The sequence below is a fragment of the Phoxinus phoxinus genome (assembly GCF_949152265.1).
Source record: "Phoxinus phoxinus genome assembly, chromosome: 20".
NCBI classification, from domain to species: domain Eukaryota; kingdom Metazoa; phylum Chordata; class Actinopteri; order Cypriniformes; family Leuciscidae; genus Phoxinus; species Phoxinus phoxinus.
The window spans coordinates 20,269,864-20,292,202 of record NC_136895.1 but is presented as its reverse complement, the minus strand read 5'-3'; the positions used below and the strand labels follow the sequence as shown (position 1 = coordinate 20,292,202).

At 35.5% G+C, this 22,339-nt stretch overlaps 1 protein-coding gene across 3 annotated transcripts in view; it reads right to left on the bottom strand.

Moving 5' to 3' along the window:
- ptpn4b (protein tyrosine phosphatase non-receptor type 4b) overlaps positions 1–22,339 on the bottom strand; it is a 35,325-nt gene that overhangs the window by 2,752 nt on the left and 10,234 nt on the right. For 2 of the 3 annotated variants that reach the window (XM_079593986.1, XM_079593987.1), the window contains exons 3-26: positions 22,059–22,166; positions 21,516–21,558; positions 21,342–21,420; positions 21,134–21,178; positions 20,992–21,044; positions 19,649–19,769; positions 19,350–19,437; positions 18,343–18,431; positions 18,143–18,206; positions 17,082–17,254; positions 14,582–14,650; positions 12,394–12,528; positions 11,716–11,871; positions 5,780–5,939; positions 5,588–5,668; positions 4,809–4,865; positions 3,241–3,397; positions 2,977–3,149; positions 1,929–2,019; positions 1,781–1,842; positions 1,536–1,682; positions 1,212–1,340; positions 983–1,131; positions 742–877 (exon numbers count right to left, since the gene is read on the bottom strand). In XM_079593986.1, the coding sequence (XP_079450112.1) occupies positions 742–877; positions 983–1,131; positions 1,212–1,340; positions 1,536–1,682; positions 1,781–1,842; positions 1,929–2,019; positions 2,977–3,149; positions 3,241–3,397; positions 4,809–4,865; positions 5,588–5,668; positions 5,780–5,939; positions 11,716–11,871; positions 12,394–12,528; positions 14,582–14,650; positions 17,082–17,254; positions 18,143–18,206; positions 18,343–18,431; positions 19,350–19,437; positions 19,649–19,769; positions 20,992–21,044; positions 21,134–21,178; positions 21,342–21,420; positions 21,516–21,558; positions 22,059–22,166 (2,565 nt within the window). Of the gene's footprint in view, positions 1–741; positions 878–982; positions 1,132–1,211; positions 1,341–1,535; positions 1,683–1,780; positions 1,843–1,928; positions 2,020–2,976; positions 3,150–3,240; positions 3,398–4,808; positions 4,866–5,587; positions 5,669–5,779; positions 5,940–11,715; positions 11,875–12,393; positions 12,529–14,581; positions 14,651–17,081; positions 17,255–18,142; positions 18,207–18,342; positions 18,432–19,349; positions 19,438–19,648; positions 19,770–20,991; positions 21,045–21,133; positions 21,179–21,341; positions 21,421–21,515; positions 21,559–22,058; positions 22,167–22,339 lie in introns of all 3 variants that reach the window. The other variant, XM_079593985.1, reaches the window with a different exon arrangement.

Genomic DNA, 22,339 nt, shown 5'->3' with positions numbered 1-22,339 from the left:
ATCTGCAGTGTTTTCACGTCACATTTTGGTATCGGTACGGTACGCTTGGAACCTGTACCATGCAGTGGAAAAGCGCCATTAGTTATAGGAATTATCCACCAGGATGATTACCCGAGAACTAAATGTTCCTCTAGGACCATTTTCCCGATTGCATTCACACCGCTAGTAAGAACTCTAAAGTGATGTATTAAGTCGCGCTCGTTGTGACTTATTTTGACGGCGCTGAGAACGCCAGAGCCTGAGCACATTCTCCGTCTTCACTACGTTATTAGATAGAACTCTTATACAAAGAAAGTAAACAGTATATAAAAAAAGTATTAGCGTTTGCCGTGTGGTTGATGCCGTGTCGCTATCTAAGCAGAAATACATAATCGCATTGGATTTTCTCCTTAGCGTAAAGGTTGAGAGGTCCATCTATCAATGTTTTCCATGTTCGTGGAGTAAAGATTTAGGCTATAATCTGTGTGTGTACACTGCTTATTTTATTTTTTAAATGGCGGGTGCTGGAGTTTCGCGTGCGTTCGGCCAATCAGGGTACACTTACGTCACTGGTAGTTCCTATTGTGCTGGGTTAGACCCTACTCTGAAGTAGGAGCTAATTTAGTCCCCCCAAAAGGCGTTACTAGAACTAAAATCCTTCCCAGTTCCTGTGGTGCGAACACGCCAAAAAGTGGGTTCTTCCGCCATTAGTTCTAGGAACTCAAAAAGCCCCTTAGGTGGGCTGTTCTTCTGCGTACTCACAGGAGTCTGGATCATCATGGCACGCTGGTCTCTCATGGTTCTCACGAGGTCTAAGGGATACACCGACTGACCACTCTCTATCAAACACATCGCTGTCTCCATGGTGATAAGCACCCCGGTGCGACCAATCCCGGCACTGAAAGAGAAAGGGGTGGAGTCAATAAACAAATCATGTTTTTTATTTTTTTATTTTTTTTACTTGTAAGAGATTCTGTCAGGACATTTTTCATCCAGGCCTGACCTGCAATGAACCACAACAGGATCTGGAGTGTCGGCTCTTTTGCTGCGTACTTGACCGACAAAGTTCAGGAAGTCCGACGAATCATCCGGCACGCCGTGATCGGGCCACGCCAAGTACTGCATCTGACAAATCTGCCTTTCTTCTTTACTCTGCTCAAACACCCAAACAGACATTAGCACATACGTTTATTTACATTAATGAATAAGGGACATTTGAACAGATGCGTCACCTCCAGGTGTGTAAGAGTCAGATCTCTGAGTATGTACGCAGAGTTCCCTTCCTCCGACACGCATGTAACCTGGAAACCTCCATAGGCGCCGCTTGCGGATACATTTGGCCAGTATTGATGACATTTCACCTAAAAGGGAACATTAATGGTAGAATTACAGAATTTTCTAACATTTCTGAAAAAATTATTAGTTAAACTCATTAACATAAACATAATTTTTACCACCTTTATGTGTGTGAATACCAATTTTTATTTAATTACATTAAAAAAAAAAAAATATATATATATATATATATATATATATATATATATATATATGCATACCCTGCCACGTTCAACTTGTGTCGTCAGCATGACCACAAGGGTGGCGCTCTGTTCCCACACCATCTGCCAAAAGTCAGAGCATGTACCAGGAAGTGGCCCTTGGCAGGCAATGTACCGCTTTACTTCACCTTTACTCGGGACTTCCATCTGAAAACACACAGATATATACAGATTATCAGTCTCGAAGAACAAAACATTACCAAAATAACTTCAAAATAAAACGATTATCTGAGAAGAATGCTCACATTGATGAAATTTGCATTGATGTAATCATCGGTCCCCTTTAATACAACTCGAGTGGTGTCATCTGTGTCACAAAACAAACTGGTATGAACATCCAGCTAATCATGAAAACATTTCTGAGTCCAACACAAACACAAGCTGTGCACTCACATGGAGAAATGTCCCGGTAGCGGTTTTTGGAGACGTTTTGTGGCAATCTGGCGCATGACATGGACATCCCAGGACGTTTCCTGTACAGTTGCTATAGGAGTATAACACATATCTGCTATCAAACTAATGTTTTGGGATAAATAAATAAATAAAAAGACAATTTCCACCTATATTAAGACACTTATGATGAGAAAAATTAAAACAACATTAATTTAACTTGGTCTTGTGTACTGCATGTTATTGTGCAACATTAGCAGGTTTCATTCATAACCTATTTATTGTTAATAAACAAGCTAAATTAAGCTTTTGGTTAGTACAAGTTCATGACATAAACAGTAAGCTCAGCAAACAGGAAATAATCGAGACAGCCGGAAAAGAACAACAGGAAATTATGTGACTGCACAGTGCAGCAGTATATATAGAGAGATAGATGTAGATATCAGTTTAAATATTATATTAAGTACTATATATTTTAATATCCACAGTAGTCGACATTTGAAGTGGATCAAAATCTTTCATCAAAGTTATACATGAATTGTGAACAATACCCATTCTTGTCATAGGACACCTTTGAAAAACTTTTTTGTTCCACTTCAAATGTTGACTATATATATATATATACAGATGAAACTTGAAAAATTAGAATATCATGCAAAAGTTAATTTATTTCAGTAATTCAACTTAAAAGGTGAAACTAATATATAATATAGACATTATATAGACTCATTACATACAAAGTGAGATATTTCAAGCCTTTATTTGTTATCATTTTGATGATTATGGCTTACAGTTTATGAAAACCCCAAATTAAAAATGAGAATATTGTGAACAGGTTTTCATAAGCTGGAAGCCATAATCATCAAAATTATAACAAATAAAGGCTTGAAATCTCACTTTGCATGTAATGAGTCTATTTAATATATTAGTTTCCCCTTTTAAGTTGAATTTACTGAAATAAATTAACTTTTGAACGATATTCCAATTTTTCAAGTTTCACCTGTATATATATAAAATTATAAAATTGAAAAGTGTGTGTCAGCTGACTTACATCAAACTGTGCAAGCACGGTACCGCTGGAAAGACCGTCTTTCAGCAGCTGCATTGAGGACCTCAAACTATCAGCCTCGGAGTGGCTCGGCTCTAGACTGGACGTCTCGGGAATGTACTGGAAATCTGGCTCCAGATCCAACTTCTCCTGCTCCTCGTCCACATCATAGATGGCTAAACGAAAAGGAAAGAGAGAAAGTGAGTGTATTGCAAATAACTTACTATTAAAATTAAAATTTTGGAGCTCCATCCAGGCGGATCGTACCATTGGGTCTGACGAGAAGGATGAGCTCTCCTGATTGGTCCTCACAGCTGGCCTTAATTAGCAAAACCACGTCATCGTGAGTGTGCTCTGAGATATCGCGTCCGTTAATCAGCACGACCTGGTCGCCCTCGTTGAGGCGCGGCATACACATATCAGCCTGAGAGAGGTCAAAGGTCACAGAAGAAGGGTTAGGGTGAGAAAAACAGTGACAAGTCAAGAAATCAACATACATTCAACATTGAATTAATGCTTTTCAAATAACAAATTGAATTCAAAATTGTTTAAGGCGAGACACGGCAGGCAAAAACATCGTTTTTTTTCACTGGTCAATTTTGAGATTTTAGGCTATTTGTCTTCAATAACATGTCTTCTTTCAGACTTGTGGTGAAAAAAAGTCCAAAATACACATTTAGGTCTTTATTTTACTACACTTTGTCTATTTGCGTCTGTAGATTTCTCCGAAATTCAACAAAAGTTGGCGTTCTAAATCAACGCGCTGCTCCGCGATCTCTGTGTTCTTCCTTTAATGACGCACATGTCTGAAAAGCTCTCTCTCTTCTGTACAATGCTGTTGGATCCAAATATGGTCATTTCCTTTTAATCAGTAACCAATCGTGAAAGTAAAATGGGCATTTAACCCTAAAAGCGAAATCTCATTGGCTGATGTCAATTTCTGACAACGTGATTGGTTCAGATGCATCACGTGATGCGCTCTGACACTTAGATGTGTGTTTTTGACTGTTTTTCTGCTCAGTTAAAGGCCATAAATACTGTGTTTATAAGTTTTGATGTGATTTAGGTGGTTTGTATTGTTGTTGCTAATTATTTGATAAGATATTGTGTCAGTAAATAGTTGTTTCTACTAAAAAAAAGTATGATTTTTTTTACATTACAAATCTTTAAATGCCTTTTTCTCAAAATGGGTTTTTTGTCATCCTCCAGTAGAAACATCTCAGCCTATGTAGCACCTATGTACACCAAATTTTCCAGTTATACACTTAGCAGTATTCTGAAGATATGTTCAGAGGGATTTGTTAATAAATCATTCCTGGCCTGATTTATGGGACATTTTAATCCCAAAAATATGGCGAAAATCGATTTTTTAAGGCTATGGACAGTATATTTTGATTTCCTAGGTAATGAAAGCATATATCCTGAAATCCCTCTGAACATCTTTTTTTATCTTGTGTGTAAACAAAATGAAAAAAGAATTTTGCACCTGGCTTTATCATATGTTCAGATCTATCTACCGAAAATATATGCAAACGTGTGCATATTTAATGAGATAATACCTAATTTGCATAATTAAACATACAAATTTCAAAAACTTGTAATACATTTTTTTTATGAACTTGTGTAAGTAATCAACTGAGGACGTGTCATGGTGATATCTATTATTTTTAAATTGTACCCTATTCACCTGTAGTGTCTCGCCTTAAACTTCAATATTCCTGTCCGAATGGATGCAGTCAAGAATCATTCATCATCAGGCTGAGGTGTGTGACTTTAATAGGACACATGTCACCTGACATTAAAAGAAAACAATCTGATCTGACGCATAAACTTACCGGAGTTCCTGGAGCCACACGGGACACTATGATGGGCATCCTCTGGTCAGCGCCACCCTGTGGATGAAGAGGAGAATTATTTAACACACACATATACATATATATATATATATAAAGAATGAATATATAAAAATACATAAATATTTTTATACACAACACATACATTGTAATTATATATATATATATATATATATATATATATATATAAAATTTAATATACAATATACTCATATGAATTGAGCTCTTATAAAATTGTAATTAAGAAAATACTTTAATTATACATAAAAAATAAATAAAAAAAGTAATTTTTTTAAAAATATATGTATTTAAATTATTTTTTAATGTGTATTTTTTAAAAGAATATTATTTAAAACAGTAATTAAAATTGTAATATATTTTTATAAATACACTTTTAATTGTTGTAATTGTAAATTGTTAATACCGGTAAAAAATTATGGATAATTACATTTTTTATTTAAAAATACATACTTGTATAAATATAACATGTTAAAATAAATGTTTAATTATTTACAGTACTAATATAATCTACATTTATATATCTCTATATCTCTCTATCTATCTCTCTTATCACACATTTATATGCACACATGCATCACACTTGATTACACAAACGCACGCACATATATCTGTCAGATAGATAAACAACATCCAAAATATGCTTTTATAATGTACATGCATTCAGAATTTACACCTACAAATTATGACATTTAATTGTAGCTTATAAACAGTTAAACAAAGTCGAATGATCAAAAACGCACCTTGACGTTAAACCCAAATCGCCCGTTTTCATCCGGCCTCATTTTAATCAGAACAAGATTGTCATGAGGCACGGCTCCATTCTGTGGAAACAAAGACGATAGGAGTCAAACCGATACGAACAAACACATGTAGTGTGTGTGTGTGTGTGTGTGTGTGTGTGTGTGTGTGTGTGTGTGTGTGTTAAGACCCACCATGCTCTTTCCCGACGACGCAGGAACATTGTATAATTCGCTGAGGTGGTCGTCCAACTCGTGCTGAGACTGTGATCTGCCGTTGTGGGTCAGAGGGTCTTTTCTGGACTGTTTTGGGGGCAGAGCGGGCGGCTGCTCATCGGTTGTGACATCGGGAGACCTGAAAAATAAAATAAAAAATAATACAAAGGTAAATGACTGAATATATCACATACTGCATTTGTGGGGTCAGGGCTGGTAACACCAAAGAAATCAAATATTTGACAATCTCACAGTAACTCATGGAAAACGCACTCAAGTAAGAGTCCATGATTTGTGTGAAATTATGTTTGTGTAAGTGTATAGCGCCATCTATTGCATTTTTAGAGAAATAAACAACACATCCCTTCTTATGCCACATTAGTGCCATTTAAAGTCACCATAAAACCAAAAGGGACAATTCTTGTTTTTTTTATTGAATACTGGAGTATTTATTACAAATAATTTATTGGCGATCATTGTTTTAAATTCATTTGCTCTCATAATCTTTAATCAAAATAACTTCCCCTCCCTCTTGCAGCATCTCTTGACTACTCTGATGATGCGTTCACTGGCGTGAGGGCGGGACAAACCTGTCACTCACATGAGATCGACCAATAGAAAACCACAACCATCCAATCAATTCTGTATGGACAAAATCAAAGCCTGTCCAATTTTTTTTTTCTTGTTCAAGAAACGGTTTCACTCCTATATTTCATGCTACTTTAATATAGAGAGACTGTGGAATCTACAGATGAATAATTAAACAACATTTACAATTTTCATAGCACAATTTTAATTTACCCATATAAAAATCTGACCGATAAATGTTTTTTTTCTATTTACATATGCATATTTTTTAATCTTAAATAAACTGAAAAATAAAATCAATTTGACCAATGTTTAGGTACTTAAGTGGATGTAGGCATCACAACATTATTAATATTAATAAGTAGTCAATTTGACATTAATAAGTGATGAGAAAGTTGAATAGTTGCAGTGAATTTTCAGTCCTTTACTAGAAGAAAAAACTCTTCAAGAAACAGTGCTCCTAAATCTATCCTTTAAATGTAGCACTAGACAGGAAAAAAACAAATGTCCAAAATTTAATATTCAATATAGGCTGATAAATATCCGATACGTTTGGAAACTTGTTTCATACTTTATTATAGCAAACGTGGAGATGTGACAACCTTTGATCTTTGACTTCTTACACATATTTTCACTTCTGAGCCTTTCATACATTTTTCAGAAGTGCACGATTACCAATTTCTAGCAGATTTAATATTTCAGAGCCAATCGTAAACTAGACAACTTTAATTCGCTCTTTCCAAGTGTAAAATTTTTGTTTTTTCCATGACCGTCCGTGGGAACCTTGCCTGTAAACAGGGATAAACTGAACTGTAAACCGTCCAAGGATCATGGGTAAGATGATCCGATTCCCTCATAATCATTTTCAGACTTTTCATAAAATGCCGTAGCCTAGGCAACAGCGGTGATTTATGTTCTGTAAGTAAGTAGCAGGAGGCATGAGCAGCGCTGTATATCTGCTGGGTGTTTAGTGAAGATTTCCAACAATTCATCAAAGCTCGCAGTATTTGCATACCAGGCGGAGAGTATTAAGACCCGGGACTGTTGCCTCAGAGAGAAGCCATGTCTGTGTGTGTGTGTGTGTGTGTCTCATTATGAATGCTCAGATTTCAAGCATGAAAGCCCCTCTGCTCTGCAGTCTACAGACAGCGCTCAGCGCCCCGGCCTCCAGGACATTTACATAATAAAAACAAACGAGACGAAAAAAAAAGAAGAAAAAAAAAAAAAAAGAAGAAAAAAAAAAAATCGCTGTTAAAACAAAGACCAGGATTGTTTCAATTGTCAGGCTGAAGGCAGAGACATCCGATTCGCCTTTTGTGTTGTTTAAATGTGGGTTGTGACAGTCGAATGTGACGGGTCGAAAACGCAACGTGACACTAAATAGACGAAATGAATAAAAGGTTGGTGCTAGATAGCGTACAGTTTTAGGTCAAGTTTCCTGATCCACTTAACATACAAACTTAGGCTTTGTAATTGAAGAAAATGTCAACTTTTCAAATGTTAACAACCAATTGATTAAATCGATAAACTAAAAATAAAAAGCTATTAGTTAGGTCTTATATTGAAACTATTCGATTTTTCTCGCAAACAATGAGCCCTACAAAAACGAAAGTAAAACGAATTGCGTAAATGCGATAGTTTACGTAAAAATGGTTTTACGAATAATTAGCTAGCTACACTAGAAGGCTGCAATAACTAGGCGATAAACTAAATAAGAAATAATAATGAAAATTGCTGAGAAATGTCACTAGTGATTAAAACAAAAAACGTGCGCATTAAAATTTTATGCAATAGTTTGCGCAAATGTGGAGTAAAAAAAAGATTAACACAACATTAGGGCCGCAAATACTTAGCAACACAAATCAATACATTTATAGCAATAAATGTAGCAAAAAAATTAAATAAAATACAAATTTTAAATAATAAATTTTACAATTTTGCACATTGAACAAGAACATCATGCTAGAAATAAAATTTGCCAATTTATCGAATTTATCGTTTAATCAAACAAATCAATTAATAAAAACTTTTTTTAAATGGTTGTTAGTAGCACTAACTTTTAAAAACTCTTAAAAAGAATTTTCAGCTTTTAAAAATATCTAACAAAAACAATATAGCAATGATGTCTGTCATATTTGCATACTGAATTTTGATGGGTCCTTACTTTCTTCCATTTGTTTGCATACGGAATTTTGATTGGTCCTTACTTTCATCCATTTATTTGCATACTGAATGTTGATTAGGCAATAGAATTTTGAATTGAACTTGATTAGTCTTGATCACATTTTACCAAGCAAGTACAGGAATTTATTTTCATATTCTTTCAAGTCAAAAAAAAAAAAAAAGAGATAAGAGCAACTCATCTTTATATAGAACATGAAAACTCACGCAATGAGTCGAAGGTGTACTGTCTGGACAGCCTTGATTCGGAAAATCTGACATTGCGAAATGAGATTGCTGGCACGATCTGAGAAAGGAAATGTGTTGAGCGTGGTCACAGCTCATTCCAATGGAAAATAATGTTGGGCTCACCAGTGTGAACTCAATCGGTCCTGCCACAGTAACACACTGAACTGTGCCCACCACAAAGCTCACAGCAATTTCCACTAGCTCGAAAACTCGCCGTTTCTCAAACTGAAACGCGTGTGAAAATAGTGTTCAACCAACAATGTCTCATTTCATCAGAGATATGTGGTCACACGATATTAAACCTCAGGTTGCCAGCGAGAGTGTGCGTCTACAGTGCAGTGCTAAAATAAGAACAACATTTCACAGCGGAAACTTTGATGACTCAAAGCGTGTCAGTCCAGTCCGTGTGTGATAAAAACGCATCAAGCAGATCAAAATCTAGAATTGTGTAATCTTTGAATACACAAAGTACTGCACACAATATGACTAAAGAGGTAATTAATAAAGTGACCTGTCAGAACTTTTACAGGACACGCACAAGCAAACAAATACAATGTGCTTGTCAAACAGAGGCAGCAAGTTTTAGCATCATAACATTTTGCATACGAGCTGTACTGTCTGGGGGAAACATTCAAGTGGCTTATCTTCACAATAGCCTGAAACACACTGCCAAATGCCACGACAAAAAACCCTCAATATGTCAAGTTGATAAAAATCATTATGGTTAAAACATTTTTTGAGACAATTGAGTCACTGAAGAGGATGAAAGTTTGTGATAAACAGATGGATATCTCATGTAAAAATGATTACTAGTGCTGTCAATCGATTAAAAAATTAACTAATTAATCACACATTTTTCAGTAATTAATCGCGATTAATCGCACCTAACATTAGAGGTTTGCACTTTTTCTCTGCCATTGACAAGTTAGTTCGTCATGTATGAGAAATGTTTTCCATGCTAATTACTTATTTCCGTGTTATCACTGTTATAAGGTAGTTATGCTGTTACACATCTCCTGAACGAGTACAGAATCTCCAGACCAAAACACAGGCAAAAAAGCAGAAACCAGCGATCTTATATACAAGCAGATGCAAAATAACGCGATCATCAACAATAAACAGCATATAAATTAAAATAGCCTAATTTTACTAGAATTAACAGATTTTTTTTTTTTTTTTAAAGCAGAGGTTCTGTTATTACTTTAGATATATATTGCATGTTTAGATATTCATACAACAAAAAATTCTGGGGGCCATGAAAATGACCAAAAACGCTGCTGTAGGCTGGCAACTTTTAAAATATATTTTAAAATTATAATAATTTCACACTTAATCTCCAAATTAGGGCTGCACGATTAATCGAAATTAAACCGCACGAGATTTGGCAAAGGCTGTGATTATTTTATGTGCAGCTTGTGAGTGAAGCACGGCTCTGTGATCAGTAGTAAATGCCGCTGCATCTGAACACCAGAGGGCGCTCTCACGCAGACACGGCAAATATGCCCCGCCGCAGAAGTAGACGACGCGCACGTCACACCAGGAAATCCCTATGGTCACCATACTATCGCTGTAGCTAAATAAACAGAAGATTGAAATGTCTTGATTTATTAAATGTTGTCTTTTGTTGGACAAGAGGTTCATAAATGCTTCATGTTTGGAAAGATGTTTGACGCGTGTTGCTTTTCAAATGCATGTTATAAGCGACTCAAACTCGCAGTGCTTTCAGATGGAGCAGCGTTTACTACTGATCACAGACCCGTGCTTCACTGACAAGCTGCGCATAAAAACAAAAAAAAACCGGCAGCCATTGAGATTTCATAATCGCAATAATCGATTAAAAACAGGTTAAGCGCGATTTCCATGTTAATTCTGATTAATCGTGCAGCCCTAATGTAGGCTGTGTCTTATTTCAACATTACGTGTAAACTATAAATGTGCGTATTAAATTGAATGCAATAGCTTGAGTAAACATGTTTTTCTGAATGATTTACAAAATGTTAGGCCCAAAAAATTGCGAAAACAAATGAATCCACTCTAAAGTTATTAGTAGAACAAACTTTTAAAAGTAAAATATTTCACTGTAAGATGAAGATTTAATTTATATTGTTTTATGACTTGGACGCTCTGGCGTGCTTAAAGGAGAACTCCGGTCAATTTTAACATTGAGCTCAATTTTTAGTAAATTTGGAGTGCTGTCAATACAGAGAACAACGACAAAAATCGGTGTTGCCTACACTGTGTTATCCTATTTTTAAAATTTGCACCCTATTGACTTGAATGGGGCAAGTTTTAAACCTGCTTTTATCCTCTTAACATCTTTGATGTGTCATTACAAGTGCCCAGCCATGTTGAGTGATTCCTTCAGAGTGAACACGAGTGAATCTGACTGCAGTAGATGTGAAAGATATGAATAAAAATGATGTTATATCAGCCAGCGCACATACCTGTATTTAGTTCCTGTTTTCGGTCGAAGTCCAAAGTAGTCGATTGTCGAGTTCACAGGCATAGGTTTAGTTACTATGATCACGCGCGTGAACTCGACAATCGACTACTTTGGACTTCGACCGAAAACAGGAACTAAATACAGGTATGTGCGCTGGCTTAAATAACATCATTTTTATTCATATCTTTCACATCTACTGCAGTCAGATTCACTCGTGTTCACTCTGAAGGAATCACTCACATGGCTGGGCACTTGTAATGACACATCAAAGATGTTAAGAGGATAAAAGCAGGTTTAAAACTTGCCCCATTCAAGTCAATAGGGTGCAAATTTTAAAAATAGGATAACACGGTGTAGGCAACACCGATTTTTGTCGTTGTTCTCTGTATTGACAGCACTCCAAATTTACTAAAAATTGAGCTCAATGTTAAAATTGACCGGAGTTCTCCTTTAAGGCAAAAAGTTTGAAACTTACGGTGTTGAGTCCAGGCTGATGCTGTTGGCCTGCGTGGAGGATGCAGACTTGTGATTAGTGAACGTCTGGCATGGCGAGTCATCGATCACGTGATCGACTAGGTGACCGATGGAGGACGGCCTGACCCGCGCGCCCTCTGTGGTAAACAGGGAGTTACTGCTGAGGAAAGAAACAAATTAAAAACTTAAAGCTACAATCTGTAGGATTTTCTCCCATCTAGCTGTGAAATTGTATACGACTACCGACTGAATATTACTTTCTAGCCCCTCCCATTCAGAGGGCATTTTAACTCATACGGTGGACGTATTTCAAATCTGCCGGCAGTCGCGAGTAATCCCCTGAGCATTTGTCACTGTGCCACTGAGTGTAAAAGCACGAAAGGCGAAGCTTGAAATTCCAGGTATGTCCCTCTTTGGCTAATGTATTTTCAAGATGGAGGCGCAACATGGCTTCCGCCTTTCGAGCGACTCGCTCGTATGTATTATAAATGGCAGATTCTACGCTTACGAGAATACTTGATTAGTTGGTAGAAGTAATTATACATTAATGAGCACATATAATTTAAAAGAACAGCGTTTTTTGCTAAGAATCAACTTAAAAAATTACACAGTGTAGCTTTAAACTGTGTAAGTGAATAAACCTGCATATGTAGGGAAGTTTGTTCTTGTGTGAACTCACTGATCGGGCGAGTCCGGCGGAGAACGGTTCGGCAGACTCTGAGTCTCGAGTCGGTCGTCCGAGAGGGAATTCCTGCTGACGGTCTCCCAGTCCAAACCGCTCATCAGTCTCCTGACCAGAGGCTTGCTTGGTGACCTGGAAACACATTCGATTCACAAAAGATCATTTATAATGCGACAACCTGCTTCATCAACCAGAACCACAAGAAACATTGAACAATTCAATTTCCAAAGTAAAACAAGATCAGAATTGTTTGCTTTTGAATATGATATTAGGACCACTAATGCGACATTTACTTAGCACGTGAACCAACATGGCACATTTGACATCATACATTATATAACTGTTAGAATTACGATATTTATATGATATTCTATAGTTAGGCCTATATTACTATTTTTTTGTAAGTGAAATAGTACTTTACAAACTAAAGTTGTTTCCTGTTACCTTAGTTTTTTTTAATACATTTCACTCTTTAAAAAAATCTTTTTTAGAGTAAACGTTTAGCAACATTGCGAAAAAAAAGTCAACATTTTTGCAGTACCTAAAGCAACAAGTTACATTTTCACACATTCTGAAGTTTTTTTAACAAAAGTACAAAAACAAAAGTACAAAAACAAACTATTTTAATGCGTTTCCTGGTACGATATTCATTACTCCTGCAAGCCATGAACATTTTCTAACAAAGTGCCTTTTTGAAAAGTCGATTTTTCACAATATTGCGATATTTCGTAGAATTATGTAAACCAACATTGCACATTTTACACATTACAATACATCAGAAGGTTACGAGCAACACCAACACTAGTTTACACACAAACACTCTTTCCTGTTACGATGTCTGCACACTTGCTACTCCTAAAAACTATAAACAAACTTTTTTTTTTTTACTTTTTCCAATGAAACCTCTGAAAAAGTGATTAAAACGAAACTAGTTTACAAAGAAAACGTTATTTTCTGTCAACTTAAGTTACCCCTTAAGTAACCAACTGCAGTAGCACTAAACAAACATTATTTCTGTTTCCTTTTGCCTAGTTCATACACATGCTACTTCTAAATGCCTAGAGCATTTTCAATCAAAGTGCCCTGAAACTTTTCTCAAAAGTTACTTAGATTTTGTTACACTTAAGAAATACTAAGAAAAACTTTCCACTTTAACTCAACTCTTAACATTTACATAAATCAACATGGAAAATTTTACACATTTTACAATGTTTTTCCCTCCCCAACAAAAATACCAGAAAAAAAATGTGACAAACAATACACCAAACCAACCAGTAGTTAAGAAACAACTGCTTTTATATTACGATGTTCGTACACACGCTTTTTCTAAAAACCACAAAAAGCTTTAGATTGAGCCGTTCCTCAAAAGCACGATTATCGTACACTTCACTGAGAACAGGACGGTGTAGACAAAAAGAAATACCTCCTATGATGAAACATAAACCGTAGTTTGATTTTCAGCCTCAGCATCTTCGCACAAACGCTGCTCTCGAAACAAGAATGTCTGAGTGTGTTTTCACAAACATGTGCATGACATGCGCACGCCCTTCACAGTCGTGTGCTTCACAGCCCTGCTTATACTTCCTGTGTTTGGGTGTCATTCTGAGAACATCTGACCACACGCCGACAAACACACACTGACACTTTAACACCACAGGGATCTAAATGGGTGGGATGACACACCCAAACACGCACAAATCGGCACATACTATCAAAGACGTGATGGTTATGCTGAAGCTTGTATCCCAGTATACGGTTTTATCACGATATTGAAGTTAGTTGCAAAAAAAGTGTTTTTATATTGAAATAAACTTTTTTTATTTGAGTTGCCAAGGCAATTTTTCTTGATGCTTGATACTAAAAAACTAAAACTTAAATAAAAATGTATAAAATGATAGACATTTTAAAAAAAACTAATACAATTGACAAACAAATGACTAAAACTTTAATTAAATTTACAATTAAAATGGAAAATATAAAATGAAAACTTATTCAAAATTACTAAAAACTAATAGGATATCAATTATACTAAAATGACACTGCCGTTAACAAACAAAGACAATGGTTGGGTATCACTAACACATAACATTTCATTTTTTAAAAAACTCTACTTACATAATGCATATTACTTGCAGTGTCCCCCCCAACCCCTCATTGGTTATAAAAAAAAAAAAAAAAAAGTTACCGTGCAAAAACTCTGTTCTTGATGCCTCGTTCCTTTCCGTACTGTACAGATTGCGCCTCTGTCCTACCACTGCAAAAAAGCCAGAACATAGTGTCACTGCCAACTCTTAAAACTCAATGTGTGCAAGAATCAGGAGAGATAGCCGTACAACAGATGACAAAATGACTTACCACAACAACCAACCAAAATATTTCGAAGGGTAGGCCATATTAAATAAATAAAACATACCTTTTTTAGCTTTTCGATTAAATTCAGTATGACATTTATGCATTATATATTTATTCTAGTTAAGAAAACAAACAGATAAACCACAATTAAGCACACTTTAATTTTGAAAATGTGTAAAACTGAACATTTATGAGGAGGAAAAAAGTGATAGAAAACTATTAGCTGAATCAGAGTTTTGAACCAACTCAGAATTAATTCAGATCAAAAGGAGCCGATTTGCACGTTCCCATACTTGCACGTCACAAGACAAGGAGAAAAGAACAGCAAAATTATTTGCCATTGGTTTTCCAGCGTGAAATCTTCAGGTGGAACATCTACACTGCAAAAAATTATATTCTTTTGTCTTGTTTTCCAGTATAAACATTCTTAAATCAAGATACATTAACTTAAGAAGCTATTTGACGTAAGATATTGAGACTTGTTTTCTGAAAGGAATCATCCAAATTAAGTGAGTTTAAAGGGGAACTGAAACAAAATAGGAAGTAAATGTAATATAACAGATGTGATATTGTTATTTGTGGTAGGACACTTAAAACTACAAGGGGGGGAAACAGTGATGTTAGTTTGTTGTTTTGTTACTAGGGCGCAGCCATCTTGAACTTCAGCGGTCCGTGCCGTCACTGGCATGGTAGGCTACCTTGACAGCTCCAGCAAAATGGCATCTCGAGAGCATGTTCAAAAATTGTGATCTGTCCAACAAGCGAATATAACACCTTTGAGGCCATCAAGGACCGAATAACCTGTTTGCAAAATGACTGTGGCATAAATGTGACCACGGAGGGTCCTGTAAACAAGTTCCCCCCACCCCTTAGTTGTTATCGAGATGTTCACCTTCACCGTAGATCACCTTGCTAAATTAATCCGACATTGAGGATGCTATCCAATATAAGCAATATCCATCGACGACACCAGCAAGATACTTGTTAGTGTAATTTCAGCCGCTGTGATTTCAAACTGTGTATGAGAGACGCGGCGGCGTAGCCTCGTTCTACCAGAATCGCGTACATTTCATTTGTACAGAGAGTCTGGCCACTCTCCATTGACAAGCGTTAACTTCCTTGTAGGCGGGTGCTCTGTTGAAGTTTAAAACTATTGGATCTGCCCAGAGCCACTCTGGATCTGCCATAACCAATCGCTAACGTTTGGTCTTGACGTATGACGACTCAAACTAGCACACAACCTCAACGTCATCATTCTCAGCCACTCCCTCTGTTCGCTGATTGGACCGGTAAAAAATTGACTGGAGAAAACCCAAGAATATACCATAATCCCAGACGTAGTTCTGAAGGAAAATGAAAATTGAGCGGAAGTACGTAGGAGGGCGGAGCCAGGCTAGCGGCGGCGCTCCTTGCCAGTTTAAATTTGACGAGCGCAAACGCCTAAACGCAATGCACAGACAGTCAGCTGTCACAGCGCGTGCACTAAACTAAATTCTCTTTATCGTTTTATTGCATTTAAAGAGTCAAAAACACACAAGGTTCACATAAACAGTTGGTTTTGTCTTAAGTTAATGTAAACATCTGTAAGAAATCGTGTATGTGTATCAGTATATTCTATCCCTGCAGTTCTTAAAGTGACAGCAGTCTATATAAGAATCAGTATACGTTTCATTCATACAGTGAAGAATATGCAGTTTTATTATTTCATTTGATGATTCAATTTCTAACTTAAATGCTGTTTTTAGTGTTAAATTGTACAGTTCCCTGTCCATACTGTTAAAATGAGTCAGTTCAGTCAGAGTAGCAGTAGAGTAGCCTGACATAACGTTAGTAGCCCACAGTGGTACCATGCCAGTGACGTCATCGAACACGGCTGTGCTCTGATAACAACAAATGTAAATTTCAGTATTGGGGAAAAACTTTTGTTTTTAATATTATTTTTGAATTATTTGTTTACAATTTTAATAACCAACATGTTATTGAATTATAATCAGTTCCCCTTTAAGATGAATCAAAAAAAAAAAATGGGGTCAGAAAACTAATCTTGTTTACCTTAGAATTACATTTATTTATTTTTCTTATTTTAAGCATAAACTCACTTATTTTGGATGATTTTTGAGAAAACAAGACTTCATATTTTAAGTTATTTTGCTTTTTAAGTAAATCTATCTTGATTTAAGATTTTTTTATATATATATATTTGTAATGGAAAACAAGATAAAAATACTGGGTTTTTTTTTAAAGATTTTTTGCATAAATGTAATTTTCCAAATGCCATTGCGTGCTCCTATATCCACTCCACCCTAACAAACAAACTCTTCTAACACCCTCACCAGTAGCGGAACTTGGATCCGAGGGTGAAGTACTGCAGAAAGAGGTTCCTCTCGGGAGGAACGGGTCGCTCCAGTCTGAAGAACGTGTGATGCTCCACGCAGGCCTTCCATAAGTTCTTACAAGCTCTGTAGTTCATCATGTTGAAACCCAATAAAGACTCTCTGTTCTCAGTCTGTGACACAGAAAAGAAAAAAAAAAACAGAGGAAGACGAGAAAGAAGGTTTGGTGAGCTCACTGTATTTAGCAAATAATCCATTTTAGTATGTAGTTACTAGCAATACCAATAAAGCTTCGCAATTCAATTTTAATTTCACAACTACAGCCAGAGCTGGGTCGTAACTGATTATATAATATGCATTACATAATCAGATTCCAAACATTAAGAACTTGTGATCAGATTATATTACATTTTACTTGTAATCAGATTATATTACATTTTATAATACTCATAATAGTTATTTTTTTGAGTAGATAATTTCACTTCTATACAGGTGAAACTCGAAAAGTGAAAAAGTGAAAAAAACCTTTGCACAATATTCTAATTTTGAATTTGGGGTTTTCATAAACTGTAAGCCATAATCATCAAAATTATAACAAATAAAAGCTTGAAATATCTCACTTTGCATTTAATGAGTCTATATATAATATATTAGTTTCACCTTTTAAGTTGAATTTACTGAAATAAATGAACTTTTGCACGATATTCTAATTTTTCACGTTTCAACTGTATGTTTGGGAAACCCTGATGCAATGTAATGGTCAATCCAATTCATGTTGTTGATGCAAAGAATAGAGTATAATTTCTATCCATTTGTGTTTTTATATCAATATTGTACAAAATTATCCTATTCAAATCAATAAGATAAACGAAGTAGGTCAAAAGTAATCTAAAAGTAATCTAAAAGTAATCGGATTACCTAAAATGTGTAATGTAACTATGTTACTAACTAGAATTTTCATCATGTAATTTGTATCAGTAACAGACTACAATTTGTAAGTAATCTAAGGTAAAGACAGATTTCGATTCAAGGTAAAACAATACGTCTAAACAAATACATACCAGTTCTTTTCTTAGTTGTATAAAAAACTGTTTAGATTTAAAAGATATTTTTACAATTTTCAACCTGAAACAAGAGAAAGAGAGGGAAGGGGTCATAAAAGATGTTTCGAATGAGAATTTGTATCCACAAGCTTTCAAGTGTGTTTATTTCAATGAAAATGTCCAACTCTAAAGAAATGTACAGCTAAAACGACCCTTACCATGGAAAGTGGTTGACTCGTACCCTGTCTTTATAGACGGAGATGCCGGCAGACAAAACTCCCATGTATATCTCTGCGTTACAGTGGTCCTGAAATCATGAAGAGTGGGAAACCATAAGGATGCAGTTTCCACGGCAACATCAAAACCATTTTTGTTTTAAAGAGTGCTTAGACTTTTGGTTTGCTTAAGAAGGGATGCTCAATATATTGGCGACCATTTCGATATCAGCCAATAATGACAGATGGATAGAATGGTTCAAACGAACGAATGAATGACAGAACAATATATTGACAGAACAAATGATGCATAGAACAATATATTAGTGATGCAACAATTTCAGCAAACAAACATTTTTATTTATTTATTTTTGGCCAAAATCATTGACTGAAACTGTGATGCAAAAAATATGCACTATATAAAAATTTTCCTTAACATGTTGTCTTAATTATTTAATGTTTGAGTAAATCTGTCATGAAAACAAGTTATTACAGCCACTGTTTGAATGTTTAAACAACCAATTAGAGTAAAAAAAAAAAAAAAAAAAATCATACCAGTAACATTTTTTTTTTACATTTTTGAATGTTTATATACAGGTTTTTCTTTAATGTTGATTAAATCAAATTTGATAGATTAGTAAATAAACTTTATTTTCCGTTTCGATTTCTTGAAAACTTGAATTTTGCTTTTTGTTACAGAAAAAAAAAAAAAAAAAAAAAAACATTTCGGTGCAATACTACAATATATAGAATGACCGAATAAACAATAGAACGACCAATAAAACAAACTGATGACAGACAAACACAATATATTAAAATTAGTGGGCAAAATTGCAAAACGCAAAAATCTAAACTACACAAAATGCACACAAAAAAAACACACAAAAAAAAACAAGGGTCCATCCCCAGTTTTGAGTGGCACCAGATATCATTCAAGCCTCTAGTGTTTGTTTGCAGTACATATGAAACAAGAGGGGTAGCCAGTGGGGTAAGATGAGCCGGTCACTCACCCGAGCATAGTGCAATTCCACGCCGTACAGCTCCAGCGTCCGCGCAGCATTCAAGTAGTTAAACTCGGACTGAGCTGGTGTGAGTCCACTGCGAGCGAGAGAGAGAGAGAGAGAGAGAGAGAGAAGAGAGACTCAATCTCAGAGATCCACAAACAATGAACCGCCTTGTTCCACAAATCTGCCCGTGTATGTGTGTGTGTGTGTGTTCAGCTGTGACCCTTTGTTCCTCCGTCTCCACTGACACTCAGTTAAATATAAGAATCTTTAACACACTGGAGGATTTCACGGACGCGTCTTACTTGTGCTCTTGGTGAAGTTTGGCGACCTCTTTCTCAAAGTCCTGCGGAGGGTTGGGAATGAAGCTGTACTCCGAGAGGTACCCAGACAAATGTTCCGAGTGACTGTAGTCCCCCAACTCAGCTGAAACACAAAACAGGCCAAGAAACCATGTGTGTGTGTGTCAATGTGAGGCACAATGTGTCTTTCACCCTTTCATAGAGCCAGGCTTCCAGTTTCCTCATAGAAGCTACTGGAGACCCCTTAAAATCGACACCATTTACTTTTATTCCCAAATAACATAAAAAAAATTGGCTGATACTGATAAGTTGATAATTTTTTATTAAAAATGTTTGTGGGAAATAACCTAATACAATTAACAATAATTAATAAAACAAATTAAATAAATAAAAATCTCAAAAAACACTTAAACTAAGGTTGCAAATACATTTATCTCACAATTATAATTTGAAGCAATAAACAATTTTAGTACAAGTTTCTCAAAAAACAACAAAAAACCCACCACAACTAAATTTGGAAGTACGTTTATCCCAACATTATAATTTGAAGCATTGAACAATTTTGTAAAATTCTCAACAAAAAAAAAGTACATTTGTACATTTTGTATAATTTTCTCAAAAAACAACAATAAAATTTCCAAGTACATTTAACTCAAATTTGAAGCATGATCTGTCTGATGTTCATTTAGCAGTTATTAAAATATTAGTACTATTAAATTATTAACGTTAAGTCAGCACTATGAAAAATAGGACAAATCTAAATGAAAAAAAAAAAAAAAAACGCACTAATATCCAATATTATAAATACAAAAGAAAAATAATAATATGTACCCTAAAAAAATCTAAATGAAAATAAAAATCTATTAAAAACAGAGCAAACTTATGCGATTTCCATCCGATAAAAGAATCAAATGTAAAGCTACTAGTAAAACGCATCAGCTGTGCTGAGTCTAACATGACTGGCTACTACAACAGATTGTTAATCATGTAATAAATCGGCACTAGCTGAACATTTTTCAGCTTTATTACTGGAAATGGGTCAGACAAGGACAGGAAAGAGACAAAAGGCAGATCATGAACTATTTGGCAAACCGTAGAGCCTTTGTGCATCCTGTGCGGACGGTTATATCACCAGCCAAACAAAACCACAGGTCAGAGAGTCTGCAACCGGTTCCTCAACTTTGCCTCATTAAAACTGATGTTTAAGTAATGATGAAGGGCAAGTGATATACTTCGCACAATACCACGAAACAAAGATACAAAATACACCTCATTACATTAGTTTTGTATTTCAACATATATGTCACTGAAAAACCCATAATGCATAAATAATCTGTAATACTTACCCTGAACTGCATAAGAAGCCAAAAGAACTGCAGTGTTTTGTGGGCAAGGAAGCCTAGCAAAGAAGCAAATGAAAATAGTTACATGAGATTGGCTTTGAGAGGGAAGAATTATGCATTTTACATGTAGAACGTGTATCCTTACCTGCCGCTCAGAATATCCTGCTTCAGTTGCAAAAAGTACAAATATCTATGATAAAAAATTACAAAAATCACTGATAAATACGTAATGAGCTTCCAGAGAGAGAAAATGTGTGTTTTTTTACGATATACACAGATTTAATTTATATGATTTAAGTTTTATTTTTACTTTTTATATGCGTAGGAGTGTACATTTGTTTTAAAAACTGTACCTTGTGTACTCTTCCTGTAATTTACCAGGGTCACTCACGAAAAACTTCACCCTGAACCTCAGATTATGTGGGGATGGCCCTGAAAGTAAAAAAAATAATTACAAAAAGAACATTTTACTCATATGCCATACAAATAAAAACCTTCAAATTAAAAAAATGTAAAGAAACACCTACTTTTCAGCTGTTTTCTAACAAATTTGTTTGGGTCCAGCCACCTCTGAAACACAGTCATAAACAATATAAGACGGTGTGTATGAAATTTAGGCCCTTTTTTACTCACAGCACAACATTTTCGTGACAATCACACACTCATCAATGTGAAAGGCACCAAAATTGCTTGTCGATTAAAATAAAATAAAAACTACAACATCAAACGTAATGAATTAAACATTCGCCTCGTTTTACTAGGAGCAGAAACCGAGAGCAGCGTTTTAATGTGTGACCTGAGATTCAACTTTCCTGTTTATGCAGACACGGTGTCTAGAAACCAAAATAACCACTGAACTGCTTCGTATTCGCTATAAATAATAGACTGAAAATGAACAAGGTACATGGGAAAATATTTTCGCATCTTTCATATCATTGATATGCAAAAAAAAGATGCATTTTTCAGGTTCAATGCACTTTTGCGCAACAGGATGTGCTGCTTGAATGAACAAGGCTTTATATGGGTGTCTAGTGCCGATGATGACGGCTGAGTGACAAGTGAGCGCCTACCTGGCTGTCACAAGAGTCGTCTGCTAGTTGAAGGCCGAAGTAGTCTTGCTCAGTTAGCTCCAAGTGTTTATACACTACGTCCAACAAGCTCCGTCCCTGATCTTGCTTCTACAAGAGACAAAAAGTGTGCATTCATATCCGTTAGACACTATAATAAAAGAACCACACTCAAAAACAAACCAAAACCCGCACAAAAACACTAAACTAACAGAGAAACTAAACAAAACAAAAATCAAATGAATCACAAAATAAAAACCAAACCTAGGGCTGTAAATGATTGA